We start from the raw sequence: 23,802 nt of genomic DNA on the forward strand, positions 1-23,802 counted from the left end.
TTTTAAATTAGTATTAATTTCAATGAAAATTTAGAGCGGCTTTGGATTTCCATTTATTCACTGTTGCACTTTTCTCCCTGCCCACCCCTCTCCCCCCAGTACACTCTTCTCTTTGAAAAGTAAAATTCTTTCATTGTTTTACAAATCCTCCCCCAGGTCCACTCCACTATGCAGTCTTTGTTCTGGACTCCTGTCATGACAATAATACCTAATCACATATCCCTTTCAAACAGTTTTCTCCCTCATCTGTTTCAATGCAGCATACATTATTGAACCCATCTTTCTCAGGCTCCCCTCCAACCCCAATGTCAGTCCTATTTTACAATAGTGGCACTAGGCAGTATTTGTCCCCGTGTGACTGGGATATAATGTCCTCCAGGGTCACCCATTTTGAATAATACTGCATGAGTTCTTTGTTTTTCAATGCAGCATAGTATTCCATTGTGTGAATTTACTACAGCTTCTCTATCCATTTGTTTGTTGATGGGCACTTAGGTTGTTTTCAACTCCTTGCTATTGTGAACAAAGCCACAATAAATATGGGTGTGCATATATCTGCTTGGATGTCAGCTATGGTCTCTTTGGGGTATATTCCCAGTAGAGGAATTGCTGGGTCAAATGGTATCTCTATTTGCAACTTTTTGAGAAAGCGCCACACTGCCTTCCACTGTGGTTGTACCATTTTACATGTCCACCAACAGTGAATGAGTTCCAGTTTCTCCACAACCTCGCCAGCATTTGTTGCTTGCTGTTCTGTTAAATTTTGTTATTCTTACTGGGATGAGATGATATCTCATAGTTATTTTGATTTGCATCTCTCTTTGAGCTGGGGATTTTGAACATTGTGGATTAAGACTTCTAGAGTTCTTCCAAGCTTTTCTTCAAGGAAGTTTATAGTTCTTGGTTTTAGTCTTAGGTCCATGATACTCCTAGTGTTAGTTTTTGTGTATGGAGTGAGGTGTGGATCTTGCTTGAGTCTTCTGCAGATAGTTTTCCAATTTTGCCAACACCATTTGTTAAGAAGGCTGTCGTTTCCCCACTTAACTGATTTAATCTCCTTGTCAAAAATCAGCTGAACATAGGTAGATGGGCTGATTTCCAGGTTCTCAATTCTATTCCATTGATCTATGTGTCTGTCATTGTACCAGTACCATGTTGTCTTAACCACCATGGCAGTGTAGTAGGATTTGAAATCAGGGAGTGAGATGCCTCCTACCTTTCCCCCTATTTTTAAGGAGTACTTTGCTTATTCAGGGCTTCTTTCCATGCCAAATGAAACTGGAGATTGCCTTTTCCATCTCATTGAAGAATGTCCTTTTTTATTTTTTTAAATTAATTTTAATGACTATTTACAGAGACTTCATTCATTATTGCATTTTTCTCCCTGCCCACCCCTTCCCCCAATTTGCTCTTCTCTTTAAAAAGTAAAAGAAAAATTCTTTCATTGTTATACAATCCCTCCCCCCAAATGCATTCCACTATGCAGCCTTCATTCTGAACTCCTGTCATGATAATAATGCCTAATCATATATCTCTTTTTAACAGTTCTCTCCCTCATCTGTTTCAATGCAGTATACATTGTTTGTCCCCTCTTTCTAAGTCTCCCCTCAACCCCGATGTTAGTCCTGTTTTACAACAGTGGCAGTATGCAATATTTGTCCTTTTGTGACTGAGATATTTCACTCAGTAAAATGTCCTCCAGGATCATCCATGTTGAATAATATTTCATGAAGTATTTTGTTTTTCTCTGCAGCATAGTATTACATTGTGTGAATATACCAGAGCTTCTCTACCCATTTGTTGATGGGTGCTTGGGTTGTTTCCAACTCTTTGCTATTGTAAACAAAGTTGCAATGAACATGAGTGTGCATATATCTGCTTGGGTGGCAGTTATGGTTTCTCTAGGATATATTCCCAGAAGTGGAACTGCTGGGTAAAATGATATTCCTATTTGCAACTTTTTGAGAAAGCATCATACTGCCTTCCATAGTGGTTGCACCATTTTACACTCCCACCAACAGTGAGTAAGGGTTCCAGTTTGTCCACAACCTCATCAGCATTTGATGTTTGCTATGCTCTTAAATTTTGCTATTCTTTCTGGGGTGAAATGATATCTCATAGTTGTTTTGATTTGCATCTCTTTGAACTAGGGATTTTGAACATCTCTTCATGTGCTTGTTGGCCATCTGAAAGCTGTCTTTGGTGAAGTGTCTGTTCATATCCTGTGCACATTTTTCAGTTGGGTTATTTACCTTTATCTTGTGGTGCACACTTTCTAACATTTTAATCTATCAGTGGCTCCAAGCTAGCAAGTGTCCTCTCATCAGGATTCAGTCTTAGAAATTTGATTGAGGGTCACTATGTGTTGGAATCAACTCAAGGGCAGTGAGTTGAGTTTTTATGAATGAATTAAACCTTGGGGAAAGTACAGAAAGTAGATTACAGTTATAGAAGAGAATAAAACCTTTACCAAGCTTGGCAGCATGAAAGTTAAGGGTTAGCTGGCAAGATTGGGGGTATTAAAGAAGGAAGATGGAAGAACAGATAAAATTGCCCGTAACTCTCTGATGGCATAACACAGATGCAGCTTCAATGCTAACCAGGGAGGAGGTTAAATAATTACCATTGCTGAGAGATGTGAAGAAAAAAACTCCTCAAACTTTTTGCAGCTGAAAATGGACTCAGAACCTCTAATGGTTTTCAAAGTTTGTAAATAGCATGGGACAGGCTTAGTAAGTGTGAGGATGGCACAGGATAGGACAGGGTTCAGATCTGTTGTTCACTCAACTCAACAGCACCTAACAACAACAACAACAAAGAGCGTGTGTGTGTGTGTGTGTGTGTGTGTGTGTGTGTGATTTCTTATCTTTTTAGAGCAGTTGCTGGATTCAAACCACTTGCCTTTGCATTGGCAGCATGACTCTTTATTCCCTGCACTACCAGATCAGAAGCTACGAAGAGAGATGAAAAAGAAAAACTACTACCTCACCAGTTGCCTTTAAGTCCATTTCAACTTATGGCAAGAGCAGAATTATGTCAAGTAGAACTGTGCTATAGGGTTGTAAAACCCAGTGACAGAAGAAGAATCGATGCCTTTAAACTGTGATGTTGAAGAAGAGAGGTGAAGATCTCATGGACTGCCAAAAGAACAAACAGATATATCTTGGAGAAGGTGCAGCCAGAGTGCTCCTTAGAGGCAAGGATGAAAAAAAGGTCATCTCCCACACTTTGGACATGATGCTAGTAGAGGTTATTTCATGGAGAAGAACATCATGCTTGAGAAGGTGGAGGAACGACAAAGAAGAAAAAAACTGTTCAACCAGATAACTCTCAACCAGATGGATTCACAGTTATTGCAGCAATGAGCTTGAGTGTGTCAGATATTGTGAGGATGGCACAGAAAAGGACAAGGTTCAGATCTATTGTTCATAGGGTCTCTATCAATCATACTTAACTCAACAGCATCTAACAACAACAACAACAACAACAACAACAACAACAACAGGGTTTTCAAAGACTGTTGTTGTTTTTTCCAAAGACTGTTTTTTTAAAAAAGCATTTTACCACACCTGTTTTTCCAAAGAGCCTCCTGAGTGGAATCAAACCCCCAACCTTTCAATTAGCAGCTGTATGTAAACCCTTGGGCACCACTTCAGGTCTTTGGGCCAGTTATGCTCTGGTTCTTTGCTATGTGGAATTGTTTCTGTCTCATGAGAATCCATGCATAACAGTGATCTCAAATATCTGTGTCTTTCTAGATGGATGGAAGCTCTGAGGATAAGTTCGTTATTCCTCCTTTTCTCCCCAGTGTCTAACTCCAGATAGGTAGGGGGGAAAATATTGAATAAAAACCTGTACCCTCTCCTTCCATATTCACTCTTTTTTCACAACAATGAGCTGTAAGGTTCAGAAAAATGTTCTTTAGCTCACTTCCTTAGTTACAATCTTGGCTTTATGGAAGGATAAGGGATTCTCTTTTTGTAAAAACCTGGAGACTTGGTTTTAAGCGTGTGCGCTTACAGTGCGAGGCTTGTTATCAGGCCTGAGCTGACACTGCGGGAAGGCCGGCCAGGCTGCAGGAGTGAATCACACTCTGAAGCCTTGGCTGGACCTTCTCTCACTTCTATTTCTATCCAAATCCTCTCTCCTCATTTTGCTTAGTGGCTTAATTAAAAACAGGGATTTATTTAATGACATTAAAGGAAACCTCACTGCCACCCAAACAGTCACATGCTGTGATGTTTGCCTTTGTGAAGCCCGAGGATATGAGGAAATTTAAAGACAAATGTATCATATAGTCAGGCTTTCTAGATGGAAGAAGCTTGATTGAGCAGGTCACTGATGAAACTGTGTTCCTCATTCAATCCAAGAAGCAGAGTATTGATAACAAAATTCTAGAGGCACTAAGGCAACTTCCTTTTTCTTCTTCTTCTGAGAGAGAGAAAGGGAGAGAAAAAAGGCAGGAATTGAATTTTGCAGATGCTGAAGACCCCAGCTGAGTGGATGGGACCTCAGCTCTCTGTCTATTCTTCAAATTGCTCCTTTGGTTCTTTGACAACTCCAGAACCTCACAATGAACTCTCCATCTAATGTCCATGCAGGAAATAAGAGAAGACTAAAAGGCTTTTATATGTTCATGAATAACAATATAAGTCGATGAGAATTTTTAAAACAACAACCCTGTTTACTAAGTGCTTTCCAAATGACAGGAACTAAGGTATTTGCAACACGTTGTACATTAAAACCAGCTAAAGAATAGATAAGAATCTTGAGTAATTAGTATATTGATTGTGTGAAAAAGATTCTCTTAATAATTGTGCAAACTTGAAAATAATATGTGCTCCAAGGCAGGGAGCTCTGGTGGCCTAGTGCTAAGAGGCTGTGCTGCAATCCTGAAGGCATGTGGTTCAAATCTGCATGCCTTCACAATTGCAGGACAGCTTCTTACCCCTAGGAGGAGGATGGGCAATCATCTGTGGGTAGGATCTAACTCTATGGTACACAATAACAAGGTAGAGGAAGGATTCTCTCACCAATCAATAACAGATTATCTGGGAGGCTGGGCTCTATGAGGAGAAAAGTGGTAGCAGGATTGGAGGAAGACTCCTCAACAATCTGCGTTATGCAGATGATACACCCTGCTTGCTGAAACTGAGGAGGACCTGAAGCGCTTGCTGCAGAAGGTCAAGGACTGCAGCCTTCATTATGGATTGAAGCTTAATACCAAGAAAACAAAGATTCTCACCACTGGGCTGATTGGCAGCATTGTGATGGATGGTCAAGAGACTGAGATTATAAACAACTGTAGTCTGCTTGGCTCCACAATCAACACTCTTGACACCAGCATCCAGGAAATAAAAAGACATATTGTGATGGGAAAGTGTGCTGTTAGGGACATTTCCAAAGTACTGAAGAGCAATGGTTTCACTCTGGAGACTAAGTTGCATCTGATACAGGCCATGGTGTTGTCGTTGTTATGTGCCGTCGAGTCGCCTGCGACTCATAGCAACCAGGCCATAGTCTTTGCAATCACTTGCTATGCATTAGAGCTGACAATGATTACAGAGGATAGAAGGAGAATTGATGCTTTTGAGTTGAGGTGTTGGAGAAGAGTATTGAATATACCATGGACTGCTAAGAGAATGAATAGATTTGTCCCAGAAAGGGTTAAACCAGGCTGCTCCTTGGAGGCAAGGATTCTGAAGCTTCATCTGCCATACTTTGGACATATTGCAAGGAGAGACCAGTCCTAAGAGATGGACTTCATGCTTGGGAGGGTGGAGGCACAGCGCAGGAGAGGAAGATCCTTGATGAGATGGATTGATTCAGTGATTGGGGTAATGGGAGTAGGTGTGGTGGAGACAGTAGGATTGGCACAGGTATAGGGCTCTTGTACATAGGGTCAGTATGAGTCTTAGGCGACTCGACGGCACATAACAACAACTTACAACAACCCTCTTTTCCTATTGAATAGGTGAAAGTAAGCTTCACAGGGTCCTTTCTCCTAAAGATCTCCAATTCTGGAATGAAATGGTTTTAACAGATTTAATTTAATTCAAAACTTGTTAAGTGCCACTGAGTTGGTTCCAACCCATAGACACTTTATATAATAAAACGAGACTGCCCAGCCTGCACCATCCTCATCGATGCTGTTTTTCAGCCCTTCATTGTAGCTACTGTGTCCCTTCATTGTAGCTACTGTGTCAATACATCTCATTAAAAGTTTTCTTTCAACCGAAAGCTAGGTAAGTAGATTAATTTCTGATTTTAGGAACTTACTCTTTCTGGCTTAGATTTGATATTCAGACCAGGAGTACATGATTACATCTTTGAGTTTTCACCTGACTTATCAAAGGAAGAATTGAGCAGTTGGTAATAATATTTCTGCCCAGCAGTCAGCAGAACTTACTGCTAAATTAAGAAACAAATTATACCATTCTGGGAATTGCACATTTTGTCTACTCGTTCTCTCTAGTTGCATGAATTTGTAAACCATAAAACAGTTGGATGATTCAAACGCTGTCCAGATCTGGTTGCATTTTTTACCCCTGAATTTTCCCACACTGTTCGAAACACTGCGTGGGTTTCACTTTGTTGTTTTCCATGTACCGGCATCATGGGGCATCTGTGATGAACCTCAGCAGTGGCAGAGCAGCTGAGGGTTATTGTGTGTGTACCACCTTCTTCCTCTCATCTCATCCTTTAGACCAGACACAGGCTCACACCACAGGACCTCTCCCTTGCTGCCAGATTGCAGCAGCAGCTTAGTGAAGGCAGAGACCTAAATATGGATTAACTGTGCACAGTCTGCAGAAAATCATTACACACTTTTCCTCCCCCAAAAAGTTAGGGCATGTAAAAAGGCAGCTTCTGGTGAATCATTTATTACATGTATCCAGTTAGGCCACATATTTCTTCACATTCTCAAGGCCATGGAAGGAAGGAAAGCTATACATACCTTTATCTTAAAAAGCTTTTGAGACAGGAATTAATTTTTTTTGAGACAGGAATAAATGTCTAATTTCACATTAGTTCACTTAATGAGGGAACTCTGTTGGCCTAGTCTGAAAGGAAAAATCAAAGGCTTGAAGTCCACCAGTGCTTAGAGGAAGAAAGAGGGATAATCTCCTCCCTTGTGATTTGTTGTAGTTGTTATGGGCCATCGAGTCACCTGCAACTCATAGCAACCCTAAACCCTGCTCTGTCCCTTGCAAATCTTATTGCCACCTACACACCTATCCCCAATACCCCAGTGAGTGAATCAATCCATCTCATCGAGTGTCTTCCTCTCCTGTGCCGTTCCTCCACCCTCCCAAGCATGATGGCCCTCTCCAAGGACTGGTCCCTCCTTGCAACATGTCCAAAGTATGTCAGATGAAGCTTCAGAATCCTTGCCTCCAAGAAGCAGCTTGGCTTCACCCTCTCCAGCATGAACTTGTTTTTCTCCTAGCAGTCTATGGTATATTTAATACTCTTCTCTAGCACCACAGCTCAAAGGAATCAACTCTCTTTCTATTATCCCTAGTCATTGTCCAGCTCTCTGACGCACCTTAATCTTCAGACTGACATCATTGCTCCTCAGTACCTTGGAGAGGTCTCTGACAGCAGACTTTCCCAATGAAATTAGTCTTTTAATTTCCTGGCTGCTGGTACCAAGAGTGTTGATTGTGGAGCCAAGTAAACTAAAGCTGCCAACAATCTCAATCTCTTCTCTGTCTATCATGATGCTGCCAATCGTCCCAGTGGTGAGAATCTTTGTCTTCTTGATGTTGAGCTTCAATCCATATTGAAGGCTACAATCTTTGACCTTCTGAAGCAAGTGCTTCAGGTTCTCTTCAGTTTCAGCAAGCAGAGTTATGTCATCTGCATAACGCAGATTGTTGATAAGTCTACTTCTAATCCTGATGCCACATTTCGCCTCATTGAGCCCAGCCTCCTGGATAATCTGCTCCATATACAGATTTAAAAGATATGGAGATAGAACACATCCTTGATGCACACCCTTCCCAATTTTGAACCGTGGAGTGTTCCCTTGTTCTGTTCTGACAACTGCCTCCTCGTCCAAGTATAGGTTTCGCATAAGCACAATCAAGTGTTCTGGGATTCCCATTCTTTTCAGTCAGCCATAGTTTGTAGTGATCCACACAGTCAAATGCCTTTGCATAGTCAATGAAACACAGATAGACATCCCTTGTGATTTACTGCCTCAGAAATCTAATGGAGGGTCAGCTCTGACTCAGTTCTGACCTGGTGGCAATGTGCTGAGTTTCTTTCTTTAAATCTTAACAAAAGGAGATGCTCATCTTTCCCCCTTGGAAATGCAGGTAGATTTGAACCACTGGAAGAGTGCAGTCTTGAGGTTAGTAGCACAGTTTGCTATGGCCTGTGCCGCATCAATGGTTTCTCAATGAATAGGACTTTTCAAAGGGCACGCAGTTCATCCACCTAAAATGCTTTGTGGTACCATCTCTCCCTTGTTTTCCCTCTTATTCACACTTCTGCCTGACGTTTTAACCGGACTGACACATCTTCTCACAGACATGGGAAAAAAAATCTATACTTCATAAACAACTAAAATCAGGGAAGATGGTGGAGTCATCCTTGAGAATTTGACCCAGGATCTCCTGTTTACTAGACAACCAACAAAGCCATGCAACCATTTTTTAAGGCACTAAAAAAAAAAATCTCAAACTCATTACCCTCTAGTCAGACCAACTCATAGCTGGCCCTCCTGTGGGTTTTCAGGAGGCTATAAATGGCACAGGAAGGATTGCTCATATTTGTTGCTTGGAGAACCTACTGGTGGCCAGTGTGACTGTGTAGGTTAGCAGCACATCTCTATGGGCTACACCACCAGCGGTACACCACCTGACTAAGCCACAGTGCTCTCAACATGTATCTTCTCTAAAATTGACCTTTTCTAAAACACAGATCTGATCTGTCCTTTCCCTGCCAAGTAACACAATAGCTTCCTCTGTAGCTGGCAGAGTATAACTCACATTTCTAAGAATAACATAGGATTTTTATATCAAACAAGGTAATCACATAGGGGCTTCGTCATGCTTGAAATGTGGCACTGTGCCCGAGGGACCTAGAGACAGTACTTAGTTATAACTAATTCAAATAAGAAACAAGCAACCCAACCAGCCAACATAGTATTGGAAAACTAAGTATTTTTTGTGGAGTCATTTGGAAATGTGAAATCTATCTTTTCATTGTAAGTCTTTTTTAGTCTAAGTACAATTCAAGAAGTGCTGATGATGGTGCATCCAGACTGAGATCTGCTCCTAGGACAGAATGCACACTAGGTTAAAGATTTATTAAGCCAAACCAACCCAGAAAATCTAAAATCATCTAGAAATTGAAAAACACTGAAATTACATGTGGAAATTATGGTTTATAGAATTAAATTATTTCACCTCTTGCTTTCCCATCTTTGTAAATATACATTTTGTAAATATACACACATAGCTTGCATTGCATTTCTATCGTTTGGGCCAATAAAGTTGTTGAATGAAGGAAGTATGTTTGAATGATTTCCTGTCTCACTTCAGTTCTGCTTTTTGGCCTGACCTGCCACTGCTTTAATTTATCCACTTGACACTACATGTGGTTCCAGCACCACTGGACTCTCACCACGTGAGTGCCTCTGCCTTCCATTCTGTCTGGAATGAGCGCCTCATTCTTCAGGGCCCAGCTTCTCTAAAGCCCTTACCTCCTATTCCAGGCCCGAGTTCTGAGCTCCCAAATCATACCCCCTGGAATCTTCTGGAAGGTCTGTTTTGCATGGATCACACTCTCTGTAAATAAAGGTTTATGATGCTTTCTGGCCAGATCTCTCCCCTCTTTGAGTGTCCAGCACTAAGCAGCATACTTCGCGTGTTGTTGCTAGATCCTAGGGGCTCATTGTCAACTCACAGTGACCCTATGTGATAGAACAGAACTGCCTCATAGAGTTTTCTTAGCTGTAATCTTTATGAGAACAGATTGGAATTCCACCCCCCCCCCTTTAGAGCTGCTAGGTAGGTTCAAACTGATGTTGTTGTTCAGTGTCATCAAGTTCTAACCACCAACCTTCCATTCAGCAGTCAAACATTTAACTGTTGCATCCCCAGGGCTCCTTGCCTTGCACATTTAGCGATGACCCATAAATGTCTCATGAATAAGTCAAGGATTTTACATGAAATAACATTAATTCTCTGCTGGGCAAAACCATGACAGTGGCTGCAAAGAGGTTCTGATCTCTGTGAAGGGGCTGCTCTGAGATAAGGAGAAGCAAAACCTATCATGTGACAGAGGAACCACAGAGGAAGAAAATCAAGAATGCATGCAAAACGGGCACACAGATTTGAAGTTACCCTCTGCCTGCTGTTTGGGGAAGATACAAACATTCAGCAAACATTTATTTCCAAAGGGCCACAGGAGTGAAAAGAATACTGCAGTCAATCAAACAGTCTTGGCAGAAACCTCGAGAAAGCTTGACTGGCCGAAAGGGAGGGGAGCAGAGGGGAACAGTCATGAACAATGAGAATCTTAAGTCTCTCCGAGACAGATGGAAGATTTATGTTTCATTGATCAAATGTGAGGAGGACAGAAGCTTCTTGCATGCTTCTTTTACTGGTAGAGGCCAGGAGACTGGAGTGTTTCCTCAAATGCAAAACACTTAACAAGGGAAGTCCAGATTACAACCAGGACATCTTCAGACTCATCTCAGGTGGACACTGATAAAGAGGGCATGCAGTGAGAACAAGGAATCTTAGAGAACTTTTGTATCTCAGATTCTAGGGTAACATGGAGATCAAGGAAAGTAGAAACAAATAGCTTAAAAGAGGCCTCTGCTTTGAGTAGTTCATCAGTTTTTCAAACAAAAAACCAGTCACAGATGTTTGTTTACTGACTGTTAGTGGTAAAGAAAAAAGACCAAACAAAATGAGAAACAATCTGGTTGTATAAATCGTATTGTTAGATGCCTTTGAGTAGTTTCTGATGCATAATAACTCCATGTTAAAAAAAAAAAAAAAAGAGCTTAACAAAGACTGCTTGATCCAATCTCACAATCATTGCTATGTTTGGGCGCACTGTTGCAGTCACTGTGCTAGTCCACCTTGTTGGGGATCTTTCTTTTTTTTACTAACCCTCTACTTTAGGGAGTTGTGGTGGCTCAGTCTGTGAGAGTCTCAGTGCTTACCCAATCACAATGGACTTCTGGGGTTTCAAATTCATCAGTGGCTCCATGGGAGAAAATGGAAAATCTCTTTCTATGCAATTTAAAGCCTCCGAGAGCCACTGAAGTGTCAGCAATGAGTGACTTTACTTACTTCTGGTCTTTTCTGGTAACATGTCCAAGGGACCTGAAACTTGCCATTCTTGCTTTAAGGAACATTCTGTACTTCTTTCAAGACAGATTTATTTGTTTTTCTGGCACTTTATGGTATATCCAAGAATCTTTGCTGACACCCTAATTCAAGTGCATCAATCCTATTTCAGTATTTTTAAATCATTGTCCAACTTTCTATAGGCATATAGGCATATGAGGTTCCTGAAAATACCATGGCTTGTGTCACATGTATCTTAGTCTTTAAAGGGATATCGTTGCTGTTAATCCTATAAAGAGGTACTTCACAGCACACTTCCTAACGCAATAGGCTGTTGGACTTGACTGCTGCTCCCATGGCTGTTGATTGTGGATCCACATAACATGAAATTCTTGCCAATCTAGAGTGAATAAACTAGAGAATAGCTGAGTCTTGGAATATGATGTAACTATGAAAAAGCAACCATTATCATGAGATGTGTTCGTGTGGTGTTAAGGGATTGTTGTTAAAAATGCCTTCTCCTAGGGGAAGAGTAGGACTAAGAGCTTTGTAAGACTGGCCTAAAGTCTTGAGGCTCAAGACTGAGGTGTCTGTGCACACATTTCCTAAGTTATCCTGACAGTGATTGCATCCTGCTAGCAACCTGAATTATAGCCTTTTGACTTCCCCAAACTGGTTCAGTGTGGTCTGTGAGCTATTGCAATGGATTTTAGACCAGTAAGATTGTTGAAGGGCTTAACAGAAAGAAGTGTGGGAGTGTGGGGGAACATGTCTGATCTCATGGGAATTGGTTTTGTGTTGTGGCTGTTGTTGATGGGGACGTTTCTCCCTTGTGAAGTTGGGTGAAGTCAGATATGGCCATCCTCATTCTGCCTTTGTTCTTTTTGCAACTGACTTAGAAATAGTTCATAGAAATGCATGGTAGATGGTCCTATTTCCATGAAATCAGAAACCTGCTCTCTGTGTGTGTTTGTGTGAATGTGTTTATATGTTTATATAGTGGGTAGATGAGAAAGGGGGGAAAAGAGAAAGAAAAGGAAGGCAAATGAAGAGAAAGAATGAGGTAATAGGAAAGATACATATTTAGTGACTTTTTTTAAAGTTATAGAGATGTTTATTAATTTTTTTTCTTTAAATATCTTTGTTAAAAAACCAAAAATTTTATGCACATCTAAAAACTTCTCCAACAGGGTAAAAAGGGAAGCCACAGACTGGGAAAAAGTATTTGGTAATGACATATCAGATAAGGGACTTATATCCAGAATTTATAAAATATTTGAGCCTCACAACAAGATAAAAGTAAATAATCCAATAGAAAAATGGGCACAGGATATGAATAGACACTTCACCAAAGAAGACATTCAGATGGCTAACAAGCATATGAAGAAATGTTCCAAGTCCCTAGCTCTAAGAGAGATGCAAATTAAAACAACTATGAGATATCATCTCACCCCAGACAGAATAGCAAGCAACAAGTGCTGGCGAGGTTGTGGAGAAACTGGAACCCTTATTCACTGTTAGTGGGAGTGTAAAATGGTGCAACCGCTGTGGAAGGTGGTGTGGTGCTTTCTCAAAAAGTTGCAAATCGATATACCATTTGACCTAGCAATTCCACTACTGGGAATATACCCCAAAGAGACCATAACTGCCACCCAAGCAGATATATGCACACCCATGTTTATTGTGGCTTTGTTCACAATGGCAAGGAGTTGGAAACAACCTAAGTGCTCATTAACAAACGAATGGACAGAAAAACTGTGGTATATTCACACAATGGAATATTATGCTGCATTGAAAAACAAGGAACTCATGCAATATTATTAAAAATGGGTGACCCTGGAGGACATTATGCTGAGTGAAGTATGTCAGTCACAAAAGGACAAATACTGCATCGTGCCACTGTTGTAAAACAGGACTGACATCGGGGCTGTTGGGGGGGGGGAGACTGAGAAAGATGGGTTCAATAATGTATACTGCATTGAAACAGATAAGGGAGAAAACTGTTTAAAAGGGATATGTGGTTAGGTATATTTGTCATGACAGGAGTCCAGAGTGAAGGCTACATCATGGAGTGGACCTGGGGGAGAGTTTGTAAAACAATGAAAGAATTTTTCTTTTACTTTTCAAAGAGGGTAGTGTACTAGGGGGGAGGGTTGGGAGGGGAGAAAAGTGCAACAATGAATGAATGGAAATCCAAAGTCTCTGTAAATTTTTACTGAAAATAATAATAAATTTCAATAAAACAAACTAAAAATACCCCCCAAAATTTAAAAACCCTGTTGCTCTGGTGGCCTCATGGTAAGAAGCTGTACTATAATCCCAAAGGCACACAGTCTATCAGCTGCTCGGTGCAATTAAACTGCCTCTGAAACCTGCTGGGAGGTCAGATATGAGTTGATTCTGACTCAATGGCAAATAAGAACATTATTGCTGTGAAGTCAATTCTAAGTCATAGTGATCCTAGAGGGAAGAGTTCTAACTGCCCTGTGGGGTTTCCAAGACTATGCTCTTTACAGAAGCAAGCTGCCACATCTTTCTCCTGCAGAGTGGCTGGTGGGTTCGAGCCGAGTACTTAACCACTCTGCCACAGAAGTGTGGACTCTGGCTATCAAGGCCTGGCCAATCAGAAAACATCTCTCAGGGACTTGGCATGTGGAGTCAAAGACCATCACAGCAACATGTGATTGTGGCAGCTGCAGAGCGACCATATTCTGGTTTGTGAGCCAGGAAAGTGAAAGAAGAGGAGACACATGAGAGGAGTGGACTGGTGAGGAACATTCCAGCATCTGGTCCCACAGCCCCCCTGTGGGCCTGATCAGCCTGGGGTTACATAACCTTATAATCAAGTTCCATATTTCAGGATAGGTCAGCTGGAGTTGGTGCCAGTTAGCTACAACCACGGAGTCCTAATTACCATACTTACGGTCACAATCATGCTTACAAAATTTTACAGCAAAATGGTTTAGAGGAAGCATGCCCAAATGTTTGTCTCTGAGTAGTGGGATGACCTCATTTTCTATAGTTTCTAAAACAAGCATGTGCTACTTTTATAATTGGAATTTCTCCTCTCTCCCTGTCCCCAGGAATCATAGTGTGGTAGACCTGGAGGGCTTCCAGAAGGAGTACTGTTCCATTCATGTTATTTTCAGGATGAAGAACTCAAGCTCACAGGGCTCTTTCATACCACATGCCTGGGGCGTTCAGACACCCTAGCCAGCAGTTTCTCTGCCAGGAAGTTGTTGACCAGTTAATCGGCTTTTTTACCACAAATGCTACCTTTCAGTTATTTATTCAATAGCAAAGTCTCTCCCTTGGGGTGAAAGAAGGCTTCCTCCAGTAGGCAAACTACAGTTAACTGGGCAAGATTTTCTGTCCTGTTGTGTGGAGAGAATTTCTGAGGTAGAGTCCATGCTTAGTAGGAAAATGTGCCACAACTGATTAATGACGTCTGTCCTGAACGCTGGGAAGAAGGAGGGGGAAAGGAGAGAAGTGCTATTCTCATTCTATCTTAGGTGCTGAGGAAGCTGGCTTTATGAGAGGCGAAACACTTAGAAAATCAGGGTATATATGTGTATGACATGCTTCTACCCCTTGGTTTATGTTATAAGTAGCTTTCACTTTAATGTTCAATGATGGCATAATAAGGGCATAAAAGAAGAAAGCAGGGGCTGTATAAAGTCTAAGGATCCCTGGTGGCACAGCAGAGCATCAGGAGTTTTCACTGCTACACAAAGACAGTGGCCTCTCAGGTGGCTGGAATCCACCAGTCTGCCCATAGGCGATAAATGGGCAATGATGAGGTGCTTATTTTCCCATTTTGTTTTTTTCTCGAGTATATATTCGGCTTTGCTCTTTTACTGCCTTTTGTTGGAAATGTCATCATACTTCCTTCTGCTAGATGGTGACTTTAGACTGCCTGTCATTAAGTGAGAGTGTCATCTGGTAGATTTCATGTGCATACAACTCAGGCAACACTAGAAGGTCAGGGGGAAGCTTGGATGCTTGTGTGTGTATAAACTATTTCGGGCTGTACAGGTTGATCAATGGTGCCACTTTTATTCTTTTTTTAATTCATTTTTTGCCACTTTCATTCTTAAATACATTTCTCTTAGCTGTTGACTTTTCTCACTTGTATTTATGCGTGCGTGTATATATCAAAACTTCATTTATTTGTAAATGGATAAGAGTAATTTTGTTGAATCTCTCACTTGTACCTTAAAATCCTTTTACCACTCCCACTCTGGATTTAGAAAAACTCTTTAAAATGACTCACAAGCCCACCTGGACTGTGAAGGACGTTGCCTTGAGCTCTGTAAACCACAGACAGGGAGGCACTGCAGAAACAAGACACAAGCTGTTACTTAGAAACCAGGGGAGATTAATCTGATGCAAAAGGACTGGGCATGGATCCAGAAGGCCAGAGACCAGAAAGGGACAGAGCTTTCTCTTTCTTCCAGTGAAAAACGATCTTGTCCCCCTTCTCTGGTCAGCAGCCCTGTAGCTCAGCTGCTGACAACCCCCAGGGGCACCTGCAAACAAACTCACCATCTAGATGGGTTGGGAAGGAAGTTCATTTCTCTTTGATCCTGCATTCTGCTTCGTTCTGTTTTGTTTTTTTTTTTCCTTTTTTTTTTTTTCTGCTGCTTGGGGAGAAGACAGTCCTGACAGAGGCTGTGGGATGAAGTGGCTTTCCCAGAGAGGCCCTCTGCGAGGAAGTGCTGAGGGCTAGAGCCTACACCACTCTTGAGCTGGACCTGGAGTGGTTTTCATTGCCTTTGAAGTGAATCATAGATGTTACCTCACTGCAGCCCCAGTTGGCCACATCTCCAAAATGCAGGGGAAGCTGACGAGATGGGCCAAAGGGGACTGGAAACTTTCTTTACTGTGAATTTAGACGTTTCTAAGAAGGATTCCAGAAGTCTGCTTTCTTTGAGAAGCTACTGATGCTGGATCCAAGTGCCAATCAAATGTAAATTTGTAGATTTCAAGTCAGAATAATATAATACAATAGGAAGAGGAAAAGGATTTTCTACCTCTGAAAGTGGTTAAGCTTTTGATTTAGGGAGGTTTGTTTTCTGGTTCTACAGATCTTGGGAGTGGACAATTCCTGGTGTTGTAGTTTAGACATAGGGTGGAAAGCATTGGACTGTCCAGTCTTGGAAAGAAAGACCTCTGCAGCTCTGAATTCTAAAGGCTCTGCTCTTATAGAACACACTTTGTTCTTTGATTGTTTATTTTTAAACAAGTAAGTCTTTGCTTTATGTGGCAACCAGAGGTTACCGGAAGCACAGCAAATAGGTTTCATGTTGCGTGTCAAGCCCTATTGATTGGTAGCAGCTGTGTGGGCTGCTTTGTTGGCAAACATTCTCAGGCCACATCTGGGTGTTGCCGGAAAGAGTGCTGAGGCAATTCTCCATATCTACTGTGGATGTCGAGCTTGAGGGGTGATGCTTCTCATACCACATGGTTGACATCATGAATTACAGCTCTGGTGGTGTAGTGCATTTATATGTTGCACTACTTCCCCAAAGGCTAGCAGTTTGAATCTACTGGTTGCTCTGAGGGAGAAGAATGGGCAGTCTCCTCACACACAGCTAGATTGATGGGCTCAGAAACAGGATGAAGGATTGCTACAAATCAGAAATGCCTTGACAGCAGTGGAAGAGAAACAGAGGGGCATTTTTTTAAGGTTTCTATGTCTGATCTTCTTAGGGTTCTGGAAAGTGGACCATTAACGAGATTTAGAAGTTATGAATTCATAATTAATCATTTCCCTGAAAGAACTGATAATACCACAACCTCCACACAAGTTTGTCATTTACTGATGTTTCCTGTTAACTTCAGCTGGTAACAAGAAGTAGACCTCTTCTTTCGCTGTTCCAGTCTAGGCCTGGGTTTCTTCCCTTCCTGCGGTACTGTCGGAGCCTCCCAGTAGTCTCCTCACCTTGTTCGCTGGAGAATAGTTTTCCACAAGGCGAATCAATTGACTTTTCAAAACTGAAGCCCCACTGTGTCTGTCCTCTGCAGCAGTTCCCATCATCCATTGGAGAATTTGTTCATACCTTTTCAATCTATATGCAGAAAAGATCATTCAGGAGGCTGGGCTTTATGAGGAGGAAAGTGGCATCAGGATTCTAGGAAGACTCAACAACCTACATTATGTTGATAACACAACCCTGCTTGCTGAAACTGAGGAGGACCTGAAGCGCTTGCTGCAGAAAGTCAAGGACTGTTGTCTTCAATATGGATTGAGCTCAACATCAAGAAGACAAAGGTTCTCACCACTGGGCAAATTGACAGCACCATTGTAGATGGAGAAGAGATTGAGACTTAACAATTTCAGCTTGCTTGGTTCCACAATCAACATACTTGGCACCATCAACCAAGAAATCAGAAGACGAATTGCACTGGGAAAACGTGCCGTCAGGGACCTCTATAGATTGCTGAGAAGCAAAGATCTAGAGTCAGTCTAGAAACTAAGGTGTGCCTGCTACAGGCCATGGTCTTTGCAATTACTTGCGATGCATTAGAAAGCTGGACAATGACAAAGGATGCGAGAAGAATCAATGCCTTTAAGTTGTGGTTCTGGAGAAGAGTCTTGAACATGCCATGGACTGCCAAGAGAACAAACATGCCTTTCTTGGAGAGGGTGAAACTAAGTTCCCCTTGGAGGCTAGGATTTTGAAGCTCCACTTCACATACCTTGGGCACATGGCCAGGAAAGACTGGTCCTTGGAGAAGGACATTATGCTCAGAAGGGTGGATGGCCAGCGCAGGAGAGGAAGACCCCAAAAGATAAATTGACAAAGTCACTGGGATAAATGGTGGTAGGTGTGTTAGAGTCAGTGAGACTGGCTCAGGATAGGGCAGGCTTCAGAGCTGTTGTATATAGAGTTGCTATGAGTTGCAGGTGACTGCATGGCAGTCATAACAAAAAGAATAAGAACAAAGCTCATCTTGATCTGGCCCATGGTTATCTCCCCATATCTTATCTCTTTTTTTAAATTGAGATTTTAATGAAAAATTATAGAGAACTTAGATTTCCATTCATTCATTGTTGCACATTTTCTTCCCTGTCCATCCCTCTCCCCCAGTTCACTTTTCTCATTGAAAAGAAAAAAAAACTTTCATTCTCATACAATTCCCCTCCACACCCCCCAGTCCACTTTACTATGCAGCTCTTATTATGGACTCTTGTCATGTAAATAATATCCCTTTTAAACAGTTCTCTCCCTCATCTGTTTCAATGCAGTGTACATTATTTATCCCCTCTTTTCTTAGTTTCCCCCAAATACGATGTTAGTCCCATTTTATAATAGTGGCATTATGCAGTACTTGTCCTTTTGTGACTCAGATATTTCACTCAACATAATGCAAATCAAAACAACTGGGAGATATCATCTCACCCCAGTAACAATATCAAAACTGAGAGCAGCAAACAGCAAATGCTGGTGAGGTTGTGAAGAAATTGGAACCCTTATTCACTGTTGGTGGGAGTTTAAAATGGTGCAACCACTATGGAAGGCTGTACGGGGCTTTCTCAAAAAGGTGAAAATACAAATACCATTTGCCCCAGCAGTTCCACTACTGGGAATATACCCTAAAGAAACCAGAACTGCCACCCAAGCAGATGTATGCACACCTATGTTTATTGCTTTGTTCACAATAGCAAAGAGTTGGAAACAACCCAAGTGCCCATCAACAAATGAATGGATAGAGAAGCTGTGGTATATTCACACAATAGAATACTATGCTGCATTGAAAAACAAGGAACTAATGAAATAATATTAAAAAATGGGTAACCCTGGAGGACATATCTCTTGTCTCTCTTTTCCTCAGTACTGTACGTCACAACCGTGCTGGGCTACTTGTCTCTTGACTTCACGTGGGTTCCTTGGAGGTAGGTTATGTTTGCCTCCCTCACAGTATGCTCCTCAACCACTGCCATCAAGTCGACTCCAGCTCGTCGTTGTCTTACAGGACAGAGCAGAATGACTCCAAAGCGTTTTTCTCAGCAAGTAAATCTTTATGAAAGCAAATTATCACATTTTTATCCTGTGGAGTGATTGGATGAAAGCAAATTGTCACATCTTTATCTTGTGGAGTGACTGGTGGGTTTGAACCCCCCAACATTCTGGTTAGCAGATAAGTTCTTTAACTACCACATCACCGGGGCTCACTCCTTGTGTTGTTCCTTCTTGCAAACCTTGTGAAGTCCCCACAAGATATCTCCCATATCACCCCTTGCCCTCAGGCTGCATTAAAGGGCCCTCAGAACTTACTCTATGCTTACTTTTACTCATTCAAACCACTAGAGCAACACCTGGCTTACAGAAGATGCTTAATAAATATCTATCACATGAATAGAGAGTGAATAACAGAATGGTTATAGAAGAATGGAGACTGGGTAGTACGCCCAAATTCAGCAGATGATCCAGCATGGATTATAGCTCATGATCATTAAGCCAACAGTACCCACTGCCCTGCAGGCCCTTCACTTTTTCATCTAATTACCTGCTCTCCAGGCCCATATGCTGCCTCTCACAATAACATCAGTTACTGCAGGAAATTGAGACAAAGCAGCCAAGTATGAACTATGCAACAACAGGGAAATGCGAGGCTGTGGAATTTGAGATCTAGCAGAATCAGCTGGAGGGCAGAGGTGAGTGCGTGAAAACGCAGGCCTCATCTATGCCTTTCTCTCTCCTTCTTGGGAATAGGGGCTGTGTTCCAGAATTATAATAGCATCTGTGGGAATTATAAGGCTGACATTTTAGTGATGACAGACATTTAATTTTGATGGAGACAGAAAGAGAGGAACAGACCCCTATTTTGGCCCAAACCTTGGCAGCTGCTTGCAGCTCCAATTCCTAAAGCTCTTCACCAAAAACGTACTGGTGGTGTTTTCTCTTTTCCTGGGGTGGAGGAAGGGTTACCGGCTTATTGTAGGAGGAGAGGGCAAAGGGCTCACCTTGTGCAGCTGTGTTTTCGTCTCATAGTAGGCGATCACAGGGATGGAGGCGCGGTAGTAGGTTTCCAGGCGCTTGGCAATAGTCTCGGCGTTGTCGTCCACGCACGGGCTGCCTGCGCTGCGCTGGCTCCGCTGGAGAAGTCTGTTGGTCATGGTGTCTGCGGAGCAGTCCATGCAGATCACCAAGTGCGGGTCTCCAATCTGGGGAGGGGGCGGCACAGGTTGGTCAGAAACTCTACCCTGGGACGTTCTGAGACGGCCCACGCCTCTCGTTCTCTTCTGGTTCTTCTCTACGTCCTTAAACTCCAGAATGGCAGAGTTCAGTCTGGCCTTTAGGGCTCCTCACTTCAAAGTCTTTCTCGGAACTGTCTTAGGCTCTCAGATTTAGATCATCTGACCAGGCACAGGGCTTAGAGCAATGCTATGCCCTACAATCATGAAATCCCATCTATTCTCCTCACTAAGAGGAAGAGCGTGTGGGTGAGGGTTCCTCCTTTGTGAGGCTTCCCTGACCTGCTGAGGTGGAGCTAATCTCTTGTTATTATTAAGTGTGTTTGAGTGAACTGACTCACAGAGACCCTATGTAATAGAGAAGTTTCCATGTGGTATGTTGTTGTTGTTGTTGTTATGTGCCGTCGAGTCGCCTGCGACTCATAGCGACCCTATGTACAACAGCCCTAAACTCCTCTCTGTCCTGTGCCAATCGCACTGTCTCTGACACTCCCATCCCAATTATCCCAGTCAGTGAATCAATCCACCTCATAGAGGGCCTTCCTCTCCTGCGCTGTCCCTCCACCCTCCCAAGCATGATGTCCCTCTCTAAGGACCGGTCTCTCCTCACAACATGTCCAAAGTATGTTAGACGGAGCCTCAGAATCCTTGCCTCCAAGGAGCCACCCGGTTTAACCCTTTCCAGGACAAATTCCATGTGGTATAGTAACTGAAAAGTAGGAGGTTCGAACTCATCAACTGCTCCTGCGGAGAAAGGCAGTCTCCTTCCACAAAGACACCCAATGGAGGGTCTGAATGGCTTAGAATAGACTTGATGGTAATGGGTTTGGCGCTTTTCTGGGTTTTACAATATTTATGGAAAACATTACCAGGTTTTTCTTCCATGGAGCTGATAGGTGGGTATGAATTGCCAACCTTACACCAGCTACTGGCTTAAAAAACAAAACCAATTCAGTCGCTGTCAAGTTGATTCTCACTCATGGAGATTTCACAGGTGCTAGAGGGAGAAGCGGCCTGTGGAGTTTTCAATAGCTGGTTTTTTTCAGAAGCTGATTGCCAGGGCTTCCTTCGGAGCTGATCCTTGGTGGATGAGCCCCCAGTGACTTAGTGGGCAGCTGAGCTGCTTGGCTGCTCTGAAACTGTATCTGTATTAGGTGGAAGTGAGTAGAGCATAATGGTTACACAGGTTAGAGTCAGGCTGCCGAGGTTTGTCAGTCGGATTCCCCAGTAAGCTCGATTAGCATGGCTTGACTTAAGCTTACTTATTCATCTGTAGTGAACAATTTCACATTTCCCCCTCCACATCAAAGATTCTTTTTCATAGTGTGGGTAGCATCTGTTTCCCTCCCAATCTCACTGTTCCTTCCCACAGAATCAAAACCTCTTTTTACATTTACAATCCTTGCCAGAGACGTGGTACCTAGTTTAGATGAGGTAAGCATGGGTTAGGTGTGCTGCTTACTTACTGATCTGTATTGAAGAATTTCCTCTTTTTCCCATGTGCAATTGTTCACTATCGATTAGTGAGTAAACACAAGTAAGTCCATGCTTCCTTGCCTGTTGGGTAACCCACCCGTATGGTTGGCATATAGCATAGCAACGTTCAGTAAATATTGTGCTTATTTCCTCTGTTAGGTTATGAACTCTCAGTATGAGTTTCCAGGTCTGGGGGTCCAAAGGTCTTCAGATGAATGAATGGTCATAATAGGATCAGTGACACTAAGCTCCCATCATTAACTTCCTCTTGTCTCCTACCTCTGGAGGGAGCTCTGATGGTCTGAGGCGCTAACCCAATCTATCAGCTGCTTTGCAGGATGGGAAGTCTCCTTCCATGAGTACTACTACCTTGGAAGACCCACTGAAGGATCAGCTACGAGTTGATGCCAACTCGATGGCACGTGACAACAATACAATTTTTGGAGGGGGCTCCGGTGGCATAGTTTTAGGGGGTTTGCTGCTGATTCAAAGGTAGCACCTCTCTCGTGGTTCAAATCCACCAGTAGCTCCAAGAGAGAGAAAGAATGTAAACTGCAGTCTCCTCCTGTGTGATTTACAGCCTCCAAAAATCTGCTTCTGATTTGACAGCAATGAGAATGAGATAGTATCTGTGGGTGATACCATTTTTGCCTTTACGATTAACCTCACCACTTAAAAGCCCTGCTGTTTTCTCCTGACTGCATACTTTGGCTGTGTGTAAAGGAAGTCTTGCCCCCCTTCTTTGGAAAGTGCCTGAGGGTGGGGCGAGGGCATGGCAGGCACCACCCAGAAACAGGGGCTGCGGTGTTTTAATGAAACAAAACAAACAGATTTGTCCTGGGAAGGGTTAAACCGGGTGGCTCCTTGGAGGCAAGGATTCTGAGGCTCTGTCTAACATAATTTGGACATGTTGTGAGGAGGGACCGGTCCCTGGAGAGGGACATCATGCTTGGGAGGGTGGAGGGACAGCGCAGGAGAGGAAGGCCCTCTATGAGGTGGACTGATTCACTGACTGGGATAATTGGGATGGGAGTGTCAGAGACAGTGTGATTGGCACAGGACAGAGCGGAGTTTAGGGCTGTTGTACTTAAGGTCACTATGAGTCGCAAGTGACACGACGGCACATAACAACAACAATAACATCTATTTTTCCAAAGGATGAGCGGCGTGACAAAGTGGAAGTTCTCCACACTTTACAAAAGTGAAAGATTTTGAAAGATGTCATGCAACTTCTCTGCTTATACTTATTGGAAGGAGGGGTAGAATCACTATTTGGGCAGCAAGAAAGGCTTGGTGAGGGTTTACAAGAAAATGACCCATGTTCACCAGCAGAGGGCGAGCTTGGGAGGAGCTACTGTTCAGTGACAGACTTCTCCGCTTCCCGGATAGGGCTGTGTGATAAGGCCCCAGAGATTTTTCCAGCTGACAAGTCATTTTTAGGCCACTCTTGGGGACAAGAACTTTCATTCAGGGCATCATTCATGTACAAATAGAGATAAAGTGCAACTGAGCAGGAGCTGGTCTGAATGGCCTTCCTGGGTAAAGTAAGGGCAGGGCAGACAGGGAGCTTTGAGGACCACCTTGATCCTCAAAGGGTGGTCCATGCTGGAATCATTGGCATCACCTGGGTCCCTGTTACACATGCAGTCTCCGGCCCAACTCCAGGCCTACTGAGTCTGCATTTCAACAAGATCCCCAGGCGATTACGTGGCACACACATGTCTGAGAAGCTGCTCTACAAGCTGTTTCCTCATGTCAAAACTTGACCTCTTTCCTGGAACCAGCAACATCTACCTATATAAACAGCTA

At 42.7% G+C, this 23,802-nt stretch overlaps 1 protein-coding gene across 1 annotated transcript in view; it reads right to left on the bottom strand.

Moving 5' to 3' along the window:
• The window catches only part of AK5 (adenylate kinase 5), a 531,421-nt gene that overhangs the window by 11,103 nt on the left and 496,516 nt on the right, over positions 1–23,802 (bottom strand). The window contains exon 13 of the mRNA XM_006888596.1: positions 20,287–20,487. Coding sequence (XP_006888658.1) covers positions 20,287–20,487 — 201 coding nt within the window. The remainder of the gene's footprint in view (positions 1–20,286; positions 20,488–23,802) is intronic.

The sequence above is a fragment of the Elephantulus edwardii genome, unplaced genomic scaffold (assembly GCF_000299155.1).
Source record: "Elephantulus edwardii isolate Elephantulus edwardi_28Jun2011 unplaced genomic scaffold, EleEdw1.0 scaffold00069, whole genome shotgun sequence".
Classification (NCBI taxonomy): Eukaryota; Metazoa; Chordata; class Mammalia; order Macroscelidea; family Macroscelididae; genus Elephantulus; species Elephantulus edwardii.